Consider the following 14,023-nt stretch of genomic DNA (forward strand, 5'->3'; position numbering starts at 1 on the left):
TGCCTGGCCTGAGTGAGAGCTGAGTGTGTCATATGTGCGCACGAGCACATGCATGTGTGAGTGTGCAATGTTAGATCTCAAAGGTCACACGGAGTCTGAGGTGGACTTTGCCTCCAGTATTCAGCCAGCCACGTCACCTCCTACCTTCGACTCTGCAACTAATATGGCAGACTCATGGAAGGCACAGCTGTTTGCTTTTCCAGTTCTTTCCTTTAAACAGAGTCCCAGAAGTGGAACAGTGAGACCACGTGGCATAAACATCTTTAATGCTCTGGGTGCTTTTTGTCACCTTGCTTTCTAGAAGGCAGTCCCAGCCGCCCCTCCTGGTGGACGGAGTGAGGCCTCCTCCACACCCTGCCCAGGGCGGGGCCACAGCACAGAGCCTCTGCTGTCCTTGTCCCGAGGCCTGGAAGCCTGACTCTGGCACAGTTGACAAGTAATGCTGGGGTTGGGGCCACACTCTCAGTCTTTAAGCAGAAGGCAAAGGAAACGGAAGGGGGCCTCGCGAGGTGGTGGCACCCACACATGTGGCTGGGCATGGGAAGCCCCACCCTGGCGAGCTCAGCTCCCCACGCAAGGACAGATGGGAGCTCTGCCACTGCGTCTACCTGTGATGCTTCGAGCTGACTGTGATGCTGTCCATCTTCATATGGCTAAAATAGAGCCCACACGCAGCCCCCTGGGAGCAGCCACAGTATTGCCATGGTGACCGAGGTTCTGGGTGCTGCCTCCTCAGACGCACATCAGGCCACTTTGGGTTTTAAATATAATCCCAGGGGATGCAAGAGTGCGACAGGCTCCGCCTACCAGCGGCCTTGTTTGTCTTCCTCCACGGGCGCTGTGACCCGCTCATCCTAGGCTCCCAGGAGAGGGGCTCCATTGTGCCGGCAGGTCCATCGAAGAGATGGGCAGCGTGTCCCCTTTGGCCTGGGCTGGGGCTGGCCCTGTGACCCTGGACAAAGCACTGGGCCACCCTGACCCTCAGTGTCTGCCTTCAGAGAATGAGGCCGCGATTCCCACATCCTAGAGAGGTGCTGAAGGTCTCTGAGGTGACACCTGACAAGGGGACTTCCTCAGGGAGACACGATTGTGCCTGGTGCAGGGTGTGGACCTGGAGGGTGGGAGTGCTTGTGCCTCAGGGTACAATACGACAGTGACAACTGCAGGCCTCTGCTGTGATTCTTGGTGGGTGTGTGGGACGTACCATACGACAATGCCTGGCACAGCGGTGTCCAGCCCTTTCTAGCCTCAAGGTTGGTGTCCTCCCAGCCCCTCTGTCTCCCAGGCCAGCGTCTCCTTTCTTATCCAGCCCCTGGACACAGCCACCCCACCCCTCCTTGCTGTCCTGCCTTAGCCAGACGTGGCCTCTCTGGCACATGCCCCACACGGAACACTCATAGGTACAGAAACACGCACAGGCAACACATACAGGGGCACACGGAGAAACACGCACACGTGCGCGCGCGCGCACACACACACACACACACACTCCACTGGGGTCCACTCAGCTCACAGGCGCCTCCCAGTGGCCTTAAACGGGGACACTTATCTAAAGGGTGACGACACTGTGAACAAGAGACAGGAATGGTCCTTGGGGAGCTGAGGGAGGCGCCCACGGAGGGGAAGTTGGAGGGGCTCCCTCCCCAGGCTGGAGCTCGGCCCGGGTGTGCGAACTCAGGGCTGCGCAGAAGCTCCCACATCCTCAGCCGCACCCCCCACTCCCAGCGCAGCCCGGGAAGCAACAAGCCAGCCCCTTCCTCACGCCTGGCTCTCCCGCGCCCTCTACTGGGAACGTGCAGCGCTGCGCTCTCGGGAAGGAGGGATGCTCGGCCTACCAGCGGCTGGTGTGCTGGGGGCAGACAGGGGCGCTGCCCAACAGCCTGAGGGCGCGGGCCACCCCCAAATGCCAGCCGGGCTGACCCTCCCCGTGGAGGAGCTCCACCTGTAATTACAGGTGGTAAATGGTGAATTTGGAGCTGAGAGGTGACAGTAACTGGCACATGGACTCACACAGAAACACAGATACACACCCAGGCCCAGAAGCCCGCAGACATGCAGACACCCCTCTCTCCCTCTCCCTCTGGGCAGGACCCTGCACAGCGGGATGGACCCACCTTTTCTGAGAGTTTCCAAGGCCATGTCACTGGCTCCCTGCCTCCCCTTCACGTGGCCCACAAGGCCCCCGGGGTCTGCCCCAGCACTTCTGCATTCTCACCTGTCCCACACTTCCACACACCCTGCTCCCTGAGGCCACCAGGCCTTTGCACAGGCCAGCCCTCTGCTCCCCTGCTCCCCTGCTCCACTTCACACATCCTCGGACCCCACAGCTGGCCCCTGCCAGGACCTGGTCAGATCCTGCTCTCTCTGACAGGGCTGCCATGTTTGTGTGACCCAGTGACGGTGGCCTGTCCCCCCATTGGTGTCCATGAGAGAGCAGCCACATCTGGCTGGGTCACCACTGCATCCCGGCACAACTTGGGGCACCCAACCAACACCCGCCGAATGAATAAATGAGCAAGTGAAGTGAACGTCATCACTTGCACCAGTTTCTCAAAATCCCGCGACTTGTGACAAAGAAAGGAAACTTCTGCTGCCCATGCCTCCCATCTGTGTGGGCCCAGTGCTGTCAGTAGATGTCCTGGGCTCTTCCTGTGACCTGCTGGGTCCTCGTGGTCCCCACTGGGTCAGTCTCACACCTGCCAGGATGACCATTGGACCCCCCCACCCCCAGGTGACAAGAGGGCACAGGGAGTGCTGGTGGCTTCCACAGGCATGTCCCCTGCCCGGCCGGGTCTGTCCAGGGAGGAGGCGGGTCAGGATTGGAGGGTTTCTCCTCGGCCCACACCCTTCTGTGTTGTGGGATTTTACAAGAAGCCCATGTCACTTTTATAATCACTTAACAAAAACACATCTTTGAATTTTCATTTGGAAATAAGAGGTGTTGGTGATTATGAAAGTATATGAGGTCTTTGTGAAAATCTGGGCAAACAGAAACTGCCCAGAGGAGAAAAGGACTCTTCCTCAGCCACTGGGTCCCTCCTGGGTCTGTCCTGGGTCTTGTGCTCAGGTCCAAGGGTCACCTTCCTGCTCCGCCCACGTGGGTTGTCCTCGCACCCGCCTTTAAGCTGCTGATTGCAGAAGGGGAGAGGTGTAACTCTGCCCAGTGACCCCCAGAACAGGGCCCGTGGTCCTAGGAGGCCGGCCTGGTCCCAGCACTTCCAAGGGGTCTTCACCTATTCATTCATTCATTCATTCATGCATTCATTCATTCCACTGTGTGCCAGATGCTCAGAGACATGGGGACACAACGTTGACCCCGGTTGACTGGCTCCCAACCCCCACCACTTCTGGAGGGGCAAGTGGTCTGAACACTGGGGAACAGACACCCCCCACCCTCCGGTCACCAGGGTCCAGAGCAGGTGGCAGACACAGTGATGGCACTGGGTGTGCCCAGGACATCACAACCTCTCATTCTACCCTTGAGTCCCTAACAGGGGTGGCTCAGCGCCAGTGGTCACCAGGAAACCCCCGAGGTCACCCGCCCCCAACCTTCGGAGGTGGTCTGAGGGCCTGGGCGGGTGGGGGCCTTTGATTTGCAGAGCTAGTTGGTGGGCAGAATGCAAAAGTCCTTGCTTCCACCTGCTCTCAGGGGATCTTTTCTGGGCACCGCAGGCTACCCTGTGCCCTCATTCCGGCCTGGGGCTCGATGTGGTCCCAGAGCCAGGAGTGGAACCTTCCCCCCAGTACTCCCTCCTGAGATAGGCACCCCCAGCTCCCCAAGCCCGCGGAGAACAAAGCCCTCCCATCCCAGCCCTCTTCCGAACATCCCTTGCCAGGATTGGGGACTGCAGTGACCCAGTACCAGCCTTCAGGAGGGAGGCTCCCACATGGCAGCTGAGGCGAGACCAGTGCCCAGGGGACACTGGATGCCGGTGGCTCCAACCCCAACAAGGCTGTCCCGGTTAGAAAGGGCTCTGGGGTTGTGCTTGGGCTGTTGTGTCCACTGGGGCCTTGGCTAGGGTATATCCGAGAAATGGTGTCCCGTGGAATGGCCTCCCACCAGCTCGTCCTGCCTGCCGTGGGCCTCAAGCTCTGGACTCCTTCCCTGTTGGGCCACGCTTTGAGGCAGAAAATCAGAACACCCGGGGATGCTGTGGGATGTCAGATGGCCTGTGCCCATGAAGTGCAACCCGTCGGGAGTGCCCAAGGCTGTGGGGACAAGGCTGCAGGCCTGGCATGGGGGTGGGGGTGGGGGGGGCTGCACCCCACACATTTGCCTCCTGGGCTGCCGCTCCCATGGCAGATTCCTGCTCATCCCTCACAGGGTAAACACTCGTACCTGGTTCCCCTTCACGTCCAGCTGAAAGTCATGGAGCTCTGTGCCCAGGCTGGGGGATGCAGTGGTCACCCCACAAAGGGGAGGCGGGCAAGCAGACTGATGCAGGCAGCAGGAATGCTCAGTAGAGACTCAAAGGAAGTGTGGGTCTGGGAGAAGTGGCTCCTGGGAGAGGGAACAGCAGTGAAGAGGGCCTGAGGTGAGCAAGAGGCAGGCATGCGGCCAGGTGGCCGGGTGGCCAGGTGGAGTGAGCCAGTGTGAGGATGGTGAGAGATGAGGGCAGAAGGAAATGGGACCCCAGTCCCTGCAGAGCCTGGGGTCTTTGCCTGTGATCCATGGGGGATCATTGGGGATTTTGAACACCAGACAGATGGACACAGACTGACGCATGTTTTAAGGACATTGGAAGCTTCTGCAAAAATCCCAGTGCTGAGGGTGGAGCGGGAGGTGGCCGTGGAGGTGGCAGGACGTGGTTGGAGTCTGGACCTATGTTGAGGGTGGAGGGGAGGGGCCCGGATTTGCAGCTGGAGGGGAGCTGGAGGGGAGTGGGGTGTCAGAGGCAAAGGTGACGCCAAGGTTTTCGAGTTGAGCACCTGGAAAGGTGGGGTTGGCGTGACAATGAAGGTGGTGAAGGGCATGGTGGAGGGGGGTCTGCTAGGATGAGGTTCAGAGGAGCGGGCTGAGCTTGGGATGGCATTCGGAGCCAAGGAGGAGCGATGGGAGCGGGAGAGTCCTAGGGTGAGTTTCCAGGGGGTCATCAGGGGTCAATTAAGAAAAAGTCTGAGGAGTGACACAGGAGTCCTGGTGGGGGAGGGACTCAGGGAAAGGGGCAGGAGAAGTGGGGTAAGGACTGCAGATGACTCCCTCCTGACGGGAACTTTGTAGTAGAGCAGAAAAATGAGCAGGCGGGTGGAGGGGTGTGGGGTGCAGAGGGTTTCTTTAAGAAGGGAGAATTCACAGCACCTTAAGTAGGTGAGAGATGGGCCGTCGAAGGGCTTCTCTGTGGCCATCTCTAGGAAGAACGTGAGCTCTATGACCATTTGGTTCCCTGGGGTCCCTCCAACGCCTGGCACCCAGGAGGCGCCAGGAAGCATCTGTGGAATGAGAGTGAGTGGGAAGCCCTTACGACTGTCCAGGTGAGGAGTGGTGAAGGCTTAGCAGGGACTGCGTCAGAGGTTGCCAGCTGGGTGGAATGTGGAAGGGGAGGGAGGCAGCCGGAGAGTAGCCAATGGAAGGACCGGTTTGGCAGGGGTGGCAGGGATGGGGGCTGCAGACCTATGAGCCTGGGATGCCCACCTGGGGCCCAGGTGAGGTCCTGCTAACAGCACATGTGGGTCTCTGTGGAGGCAACCAGTAAGGGGTGGGTTCCTCAGGGAAACCCAACCCCCACAGCTGTAGGCCCCTAGAGAAGGCGTGAGCCGTGGGTAGTATTCAAACGCAACCGTCCAGACCAAATGCCAAGGTGGACGTTGTGGATTCAGAAATGAAGGTCATGGGCGACCTCGGCAAACGCAGTCTCCTCCTCCCAGGAGCAGAGGGAGCCGGCTAGCGAGTGTAGACAAGCCTCCCCTGCAAAGGGATCTTGGATTCCACGGTGGAGGAGGGCGGCTGGGGCCCGGACAACCATCGGGGCCTGGACCCTCTCAGCCGTGGTCTTGGCCGGGGTCTCAGTTCCTCGCAACCTCGGTCTCCGCATCAGTAAACTGTCTGGACGCGGGGCACTGGGGATTCGGGGTCGGAGCTGCTGACCCACACTTGTCGTCCCCGGAGGCGGACCTCTCTCTGGCCGCCCCCCGCCCACGTCACCAGCGACCCACTCCTCTCTGTACCCCAGACCAGCGCTTGCCCTGGAATCACCCAGGTCTTGTTAGTATAGACGGCTGGAGTTTCGATTCAGCGAATCTATACCCGAAAGTTGGCATTTCCAAGTTCCCGGGGCGCTGCAGCACGGAGACCCCACCTAGGAATCGCGGGCACCGAAGCCCACTGCACCGAGGGGAACGCGCAGGGCGGCTGCTGTCGGAGTCCCGGACCGCCGGAGCCGCCGGGGGTTGCCGGGCAGAGCCGGGCCGCGCGCGCTCCCATTGGCCGCAGGTGGACCGCGCCCCGCCCGACAGGTAGTGTCCCCGCGCCGCGCCATTGGGCCGCGGACGCGGGGTCCCCCGGGGATTGGCCCAGGTGGCAGCCCCGCCTCGCCCTTATTGGCCGCAGGTGCCACCGCCCCCGCCCCGGGACCGTCCGCCCCACCGATTGGCCGCCGGCTGGGTCGGCCATGTTCGGACTTCCCCCCCGCGGGGCCTGACGCGGGACTCCGCGGGAGCGCGCCCCCGCCGGCCGCGCCCCCTCCCCGCCTCGCTGGCCGCCGAAGTTCTGCGGAGTTGGCGCGGCCAGTGCTTCCCGACCCGCGCCGAGTGCTCCCTTCCGCGTTCCGCCGCCGGCCCCACCTGGCGCCGGGCCCCTGGGGGCCCCGTGCCATGGCCCGAGCGCCCTGGGCGCGGCGCTGACGGCGGCCGGCGGAGCGCGCCATGCCCAGCAGGACTGGCCCCAAGATGGACGGGAGCTGCGGCCGCGTCCGGCTGAAGGCGCACTACAACGGGTGAGCACTGGCGCCCGACGCCGGCCCTGCGGGGCGGGCGCGGGAGCATCCCGCGCCGCGCGGGTCGTCGGGGGCCGTGTCGCCGCTGCAGTGGGCAGCCGAAAGCCAGGGGCTCCCGGTCGCGGCGCGGGAGGGAAGGAACAGCGAGGCCCCTCCGGGCCCAGGGGCGTCCCGGGAGGTCCTGACGCGTCAGCGCCAAGAGGCGGCCGGGACGAGGTTTTGCTGGGCTCGGACTTGCGGGGGGGACTCCGCGGCGCGGGCGCGGGAGCGGGAGGCGGGCGTCGCCGAGCGCTCCACGGTCCTGGGCAGTGTTGACATTTTCCCTGGAAAGTTGGCTAGGATATTAAGGCCACAAACCGTAAGGATTAAAGTTTTTGTCAAATTGTGAAAACTGCTGGCAGACTTTTAAAAATCGGGGTTTCCTAAATTTTCTCAATTTCCGCGGCCAGAGATCTCAGTTTAAGGAAAGTTTATGACCCATGCGAAGGCCAGGCGGTTAGTCGCCCGCGGTTGCACGAATGTCGGGCGCCTGGAAGGGCTCGGCGCGGTTCGGTTGGGGCCGCACCTTTCGGACACTGATCAGCCCCGCATCCGCGCACAGCACCTTGGACTCTACCTGCCTCGCTGTGAAATGGGGCGAGCCGGCGCCTCACAGGGGTCAGTGGCCGGGAGCGCTGGACACTTGGCCGCCGAGCAGCCCTGGTGGGGACAGAGGGGGCGGCGTCCAGAGGCCAGATCCCGCCGCCGCCCCTTGCGCGGTGTACACAGCGCTCTAGGAAGAACTAGGCTCTTTGGTGCTGCTTTCCACCGGTGTTGGTCTCCAGGAGTCCCCAAGTCGGACCTGGCTGCTCCCAGGGTCACCACTGCCCGGTGGGGGTGCGCAGAGCGGAGCGCCGACCCCACGGGTGAACTTGGCGGTTGCGGCTGTAGTAGCATGGAGTGGGGTCTGCCCGGTGGGCACAGCCCTATGGGCACCGCCCAGCCAGTGCTCAGGTTGAGCAGGGGCTTTGGGTTGTTGACCTGAGCGTTTCTTGTTTCCGGTCTTGGGTCAGGCCTTTCCTGTCCCCTTGGTGGCCCTCAGCCTGGCTGAGGTGCAGAACGGTGCTGGCGGGTTGGTGGCAGAGCCCCAGGGAAGAAGGATTTCTGGGGGCCGCACTCGCAGGCCTTTGTGAAGAGGCCCTGAGTTCTATCCTTTGGCCAGGAAGGGTGGGCTGCGATTAAAGCTGGTGGGGTGTCAGCTAGGCCCTGGCTCTGGACCCGGCCACAGATTTGAGTTTCTCCACTGGCTTGCCCAGGGGTAAACTGTGGATCCACTGTGGAGCCTTTCAATTGAGCAACCGGCCTTTGTGAAAATCAGAGATGGTGCTCCATGAGAGATGCCCGCACCCGGAGCGGCCTGGGCCTGGGGGTGGGGGTGGGGGGGGAGCAGACCCTCCAGCCTTCCCCCGGGACAAGTTCCAGGAGGCACCTGTAGGCCTTGAGCAGTGGCGTGGGGGCCACAGTGGAGGCAGGTCCTGGGGAAAGTTCCGCAAACTTGGGGGAGTTCTGGGGAAGCCGCCCCGCCCACCACGTCCGCTCCCCTGGCTTTGGCCCCGGAGAGCGATTTGGTTACCAGGAGTAATGTGACCAGTTGAGCCTGGTTTCCTCAGGCAGAGGCGGCCACGCCCCACCGCTTTCCTTTTCCTTCCATTCCAGCCTCTGCTCCTTCCTCCCCTTCACCCATCCCATCCCATCCCATCCCTCACCTCCCCCCTCTTCCCTTCCCGTCCCTCTTCCTCGCCTCCTCCTCCCGCTGCTCCAACACTCCTCTCCCTCCCGCACCCTCTTTCCTGCCGGCTGTGCCTGCAGACACCCCACCTAGGTTCCTTCGCAGGCCCAGCTCCTCACTGCCTCCCGTGCCTGCTTTTCCTAACGGCCTCCTGCATGGGCGCTTCACCCAGGGACTCCGCTGTCTGAGTTGGGAGACCTCGTCCTCAGAGCGCGGCAGTGATGCAGGTTCCAGAAAGTGCCCACCAAGGCCAGGGCTCTCACACAGACCCCCCCAGGTCCAGGTGAAATTCGGTCTCTGGATGAGATGCTGCTGGTGCCTCTGGGAAGGGGGATGTTTGGGGGCAGCCCGGCCGGGGGCCAGACACATTGAAGACACCATTTTTTAAAAGCGGGGGAGGCCCTTCAGCTGCCCCTCTGGTCACCCTTTCCATCCCCTGAGACCTCCCGAGGCTTGAGATCGGGGTCTCCCTCCCCTCTAGCTGGGCCTTTGGAGGGTGTGTGGTCACCGGAGTCTGAGTGGGGTCTGGCAGCACCTGTGTTTCCCAGGGAGTTTTCAGGGGGTTTCCGGTTGATGGTTGGGGTGTTTGGAGACCCTATTCTGCCAGGCTAAACCTCACATGCCCACTTTTCTAAGGTCATAGAGATGACTGTGCTGGGTCTTCCCTCTCCAGCTCAGAACGCGAATTGTCCAGGACCTGCCCTGTGCGAAGCCCAGGCAGGGGCTGTGCTCTGTGGCCTGACATACCTGGGAGTCCAGGGAGGGGCAGTCCACCTGGTCGCCGGCCCCGGGCTCTGGCTTGCTCAGAGGGGCTGCTGGATTCAGGATTGGGGTGCGATCAGGGGTGGGGGTCAGGGGCCTGGTGGGGGTGGGGCCCCTCCCCGTGGTGCTGCGGTCCTGCCCAGGAGGGGAGGAGCCCAATGGCTGCAAATGGCTGTGATGTGTGACAACGAGCCCTGATGCCAGGCGCTTCCCAAGGGTTGGGGTTCTGGGGTTTTACAGGAGCTGCCCACTTGGCCTCTAGGCCCTGAGGCGTTGCAAGGAAATACTAGCTTCCACTTGGGAGAGGTTCTTGGGGCAGGGAGAGGTCAAAGGTGAAGGGGTGGTCGACCCTGACTTCCAGAGTTCCCAGTGGCAGGAGGACTGGGGACACTGGGTCAGGTGACAGGCGTGCCGGGCAGTGTAAGTATCAGGTCTGGTGACTCCAGGGTGTGAGGTAGGCGAGGGCGGGAGCTTCGTCTCTGGAGCCCCCACCAATGAGCCAGGTCGCCCCTCTGTGCCTTAGCTTCCCCGTCTGCTGAGATGCGCAGGCTGTGGGAAAGATGGGCTGGGTGAGCCCTGGTGGAGAGCTTGGGGTACTGGGGGCAGGGGCTGGGGGAAGGGGTGGGCAGCTGGGGCCATCTCCCTGTAGCCCCCAGGGTGACTGAGGCCTGTGGGCTGGGCTCTGGGTTGCTATGCTGAGCCAAGGTGGGCGCCCTGTGCATGGATCCCAGATCCTGGTGGCGCTGGATTTATTGCCTTGGGAACAAAGTCTGCATAGACTTGTCTCATGGAGTTCAGAAGCCAGCGGTATCAACACCAAGCAGACCCTATACTTCCACGGCTTGTGACTTTTCAGAGCCCTTCAGATTTCTTTGTATAGGCTCTGCCCTCTCATGTCGCGTTGTCAAATGTGGGTACATTTTCCCTGCAGCTTCAGTGTTTCCCGTGAGGATGTGATTTCCTGCTCAGACTTTCCCTCTGTGGTGGGGAGACAGGACTGGCATTCATGGTGGGGAGTGGGAGCCATGCCCCCGCCTTCCCTCCCTCCCTGTCCCTGGGGGGGGTCGCACCCTCAGAGCCCTCAGAGGGTGACCCTGAGCTGTATCCAGACATCCAGCTCTAGCATCCCATTTTGGGATGAGTTATGTGACTTTCTTTTCACACACACAAAAAAAGTGCCTGCAATTATGTTACAGCCTCACCACAGGCCCTTGAATGGTCGCTCCAGGGTTTAAAACAGCAGCCTGGACTGTGTTAGTCCATTCTGCCCTCGCCCCCACCCCACGTCCCCCTCCTCCTGCAGGTCTCAGTCCTTGCGTGTGACGTGCCCTGGTTGGCACTATGCGGGTTGGGGGGAAACTTTAATGAAGCCATGGGCTTGAACTGAACAGCCTGTGTCCACCCCACCCTGCCCCACCTGCTGGGGTGACCTTCGGGCCGACCTGGGACCTGAGCGGGTGCTGGGGTGCTTTCTGAGGCTCTGCCTGGTTCTTTCTCCGCACGGAGCACCCAGGCACCTCCCAACAGAGCTCTCCTTTCTGGGCTGGGACAGTCACTGTGCTGACTTAGCAAGACCGTGATTGGTGGCTCCTTGGGGAAAGTTTCATTTCACGTATTTCATCAGTAGCGCGGTTAATCAGTGACCGTGTTTGATTTGGTTTCCCTGTGCTCCGTGGTGACCACTCATCCTCTGCCTAGGGACATCCTGATCACCAGCTTGGATGCGGCCACCACCTTCGAGGAGCTCTGCGAGGAAGTCAGAGAGATGTGCCGCCTCCACCAGGGGCAGCCGCTCACCCTCAAGTGGGTGGACAGTGAAGGTAGCCCTGGCCCTGTGTCATCCGTGGAAATCCCTGAACCTTTTGTGCCTCGCACTTGGCTCAGCCCCTTCCTTGGGGAGATGTGGACCATGCAACTAAAGGGGTTCCCTAGTGGGGACCTGCAAGTGCCCAAGGGCAACTGGGTTGGGTGGGACAGGAGAGACGCCCCCTCGGAGGAGCTGGTCTTGACACAGGAGAGGGCCGCAGGGGTCTCCCCATGGGCCGCCCTTACTCTCCTGAGCTGACCTTTCTCCTAGTCCCGGCTTTTCCAGTGGGTGGTTAGTCAGGATGAGCTCTCCCTGTTCTCAGGGCAAGTGGGAAGCGTAAGTGCAGCTAGGGCCTCCCTTCCCCCTCGCCTGCCATCCCTCCCTTCTCCTGCCCCCTCCCTCCCCCCCTTTCCCTCCCTTCCACCTCTCAGTCAGACTCATTGGAGAGCTGAGGGGTTGGGAGACAGTCCAGGAGAGACCCCCTTCTCCAGATCACTATGACTGGCAGCTTGCAGCTGAGGGGGTAGGGGAGCCCCTTCCCCTTGGTTCCATGGGGCCCTGGTTCTGTGAACTTCTGTGTCCCCATCCAGCATGGAGGGCAAGGAGCCGTTCCCTTCGGGCTGGGACTGACCTAAGAAGAATGTGCTTCATCTCACCCAAGCCCGGGACGTTAGTTAGCCCAGCCTCGCTGTCCACATGGCTTGTCGGGCGCTGGCTGCTGGGTGAACGTGCTTTCCTTCTGGGTGTGGCTGGGTTCTGACGTGGGCCCTGGGCTGGGGGATGTGCTGGCTGTTCCACGTCCTCCCAGCTCTGCTCTGGGGGACTTTGCCCCCCAAACTCGAGTCTGATACACTGAGTGTGAGTCACGTGGGCCCCTCTGCCTTAGGCCTGCAGTGGCCTCAGTGCTGTTTCCTGCCCTCCTAGGTGACCCCTGCACTGTGTCATCCCAGATGGAGCTGGAGGAGGCCTTCCGCCTGTCCTGTCAGCGCAGGGACGAAGGGCTCATCCTTCATGGTCAGTGACACCTTGGGGACCTTGGGGCCGGCGGGGCGGGGCAATGGGAACCGGGGCCAATCTTGGCACCTCTGCAGACCCCCTGGGAGACCGGAAGCCACACGGAGGATCACAGTTTGAAATCTTAGGTGCTAGAGCATGTAAAGACATTGGCTGTAAGGCAACTTGGGTTTGCTTTTCTCTCTTCCATTTTATTAACCCCAATAAACGTTGCTCTGACTGGTGAAGAGTCAGTGAGGTGTCTTCTCACTGGACACGGGAGCCTGGCTTCTGCTTGTTGATCCTCGGCCGGTGTCACCGGGACCTCCGAAGCAGGGCTCGCACACCGGCCCCCGCATTCCTGCAGCTCGGAGGGTCTGGGCTCACGGCTGGCACGGGCACGGCTCTGGTGGACCGGGGCTTTCCTGTGGGTGTCCCCAGGCTCACAGCTTTCCTCCGCCCAGGAGGCTCAGAGCTGGCTTAGAAACGGAGGAAATATTCTCATTTCAGTACAGCCTGTAAGTTGGGGTTTTCAGACTGCTCCCCAGCACTGTCAGGGTTCTGAAGGGTGTCTGTGGGGCCCGAGAGATGTGGCCCCGGCAGCTGTGGCCAACCAGCCACGTCTGCAGCCCCTTCTGGTGCAGCTTCGACTGCCAGGCATGTGGCCGGGTCCAAAGTGTGAAACCGCCTGGCGTTTTCTGTCCGTCATCATTTTGTCTGACGCTGGGCAATAGTTGGTTCAAAGACCCAGTTTGTCGCTCTGGATACCAGTGGCATTTGGATTTGAAAGTGCAGCTCGTCCACTTGGTGGTGACAATGGCGCTGAGCTCATTCACGGTGCCCGTCATGCTGACAGCTGTGCTCCAGACTAAGCAAAAGGTGGCTTTAATGTCTTCTCAGCTTCTGTTTAGTACGTGTCACGGAGTCCAGGGTGCACTTGGAAGTGCCTCACCGTGAGCTCTGTGGGGAGCAGGCGGCGAGCGGGGTGTGATGCGCTCGCAGCGGGCGGCTCCTCCGTGGTTGTGTCAACACGCCACGCCAGGCGCTGTGCTGCCTGTTTGTCTCCCGTGACTCCCCAGCATCCAGTGCTCCGGAAGTCCCAGAGGAGGGGGCAGGGGACACATGTGCACATGGGTGTCCAAGGCTCTGTCACAGGGCATCTCCCACAAGCTGGTCCTCGGGCACGTGGGCAGCGTGTGCAGGACTCGTGGCAGTCCAGCCAGCAGGCTTCCTGTGCCACTGCCCAGGGCCAGGCGCGGGCGCTAACCACGTTCTTTCTCTCCGTGCAGTTTTCCCGAGCATCCCTGAGCAGCCCGGCATGCCTTGCCCAGGAGAAGACAGTGAGTACTGCCCTTTCCCCGGGCTCGTGTCGCACGTTGTGGGTTGAACTTACGCATTATGCCAGCAAGGGGCAGGCAGAGCTTTTTGTGGCTTAGGATTGTTTACCCTGTGAAGACTAAAGGGAGTGAGCGCTTCTCACTGGCTGGTGCCCCTGCCTTTTCTGTGTGTGTCTGTCCTGGCAAATGAGCGGGGCTATCGGGGAGGGGACCAGCTGGCTCAGTTGGTGGCAGAGTCTAGAAAATGCCCTGATCTTCCCTGCGAGGGAAGGACCCGGGCTGGAACAGCTGGATGCTGCTGCCATGCGTCTGCCCAGCTCACTGCCACCCCCGAACCTGGTTGTCTGCCCCCCAGTGCACACTGGCCCCACGGGTGACATGGGCGTCCTTCCCGTCCCCATGGTGATGAAGTCCCCAGGAGCGG

The 14,023-nt window shown here is 61.5% G+C and overlaps 1 protein-coding gene across 1 annotated transcript in view; it reads left to right on the plus strand.

The window, feature by feature from the left end:
• The first annotated feature begins 6,619 nt into the window (after positions 1 to 6,619).
• PRKCZ (protein kinase C zeta) overlaps positions 6,620 to 14,023 on the plus strand; it is a 93,422-nt gene continuing 86,018 nt past the window's right edge. Inside the window, exons 1-4 of the mRNA XM_019712080.3 lie at positions 6,620 to 6,932; positions 11,161 to 11,282; positions 12,194 to 12,283; positions 13,552 to 13,602. Of these exons, the coding sequence (XP_019567639.2) occupies positions 6,862 to 6,932; positions 11,161 to 11,282; positions 12,194 to 12,283; positions 13,552 to 13,602 (334 nt within the window). The 5' untranslated portion in view covers positions 6,620 to 6,861. The remainder of the gene's footprint in view (positions 6,933 to 11,160; positions 11,283 to 12,193; positions 12,284 to 13,551; positions 13,603 to 14,023) is intronic.

The sequence above is a fragment of the Rhinolophus sinicus genome, chromosome 14 (assembly GCF_057876585.1).
Source record: "Rhinolophus sinicus isolate RSI-liver-muscle chromosome 14, RSI-T2T, whole genome shotgun sequence".
Lineage (NCBI taxonomy): Eukaryota > Metazoa > Chordata > Mammalia > Chiroptera > Rhinolophidae > Rhinolophus > Rhinolophus sinicus.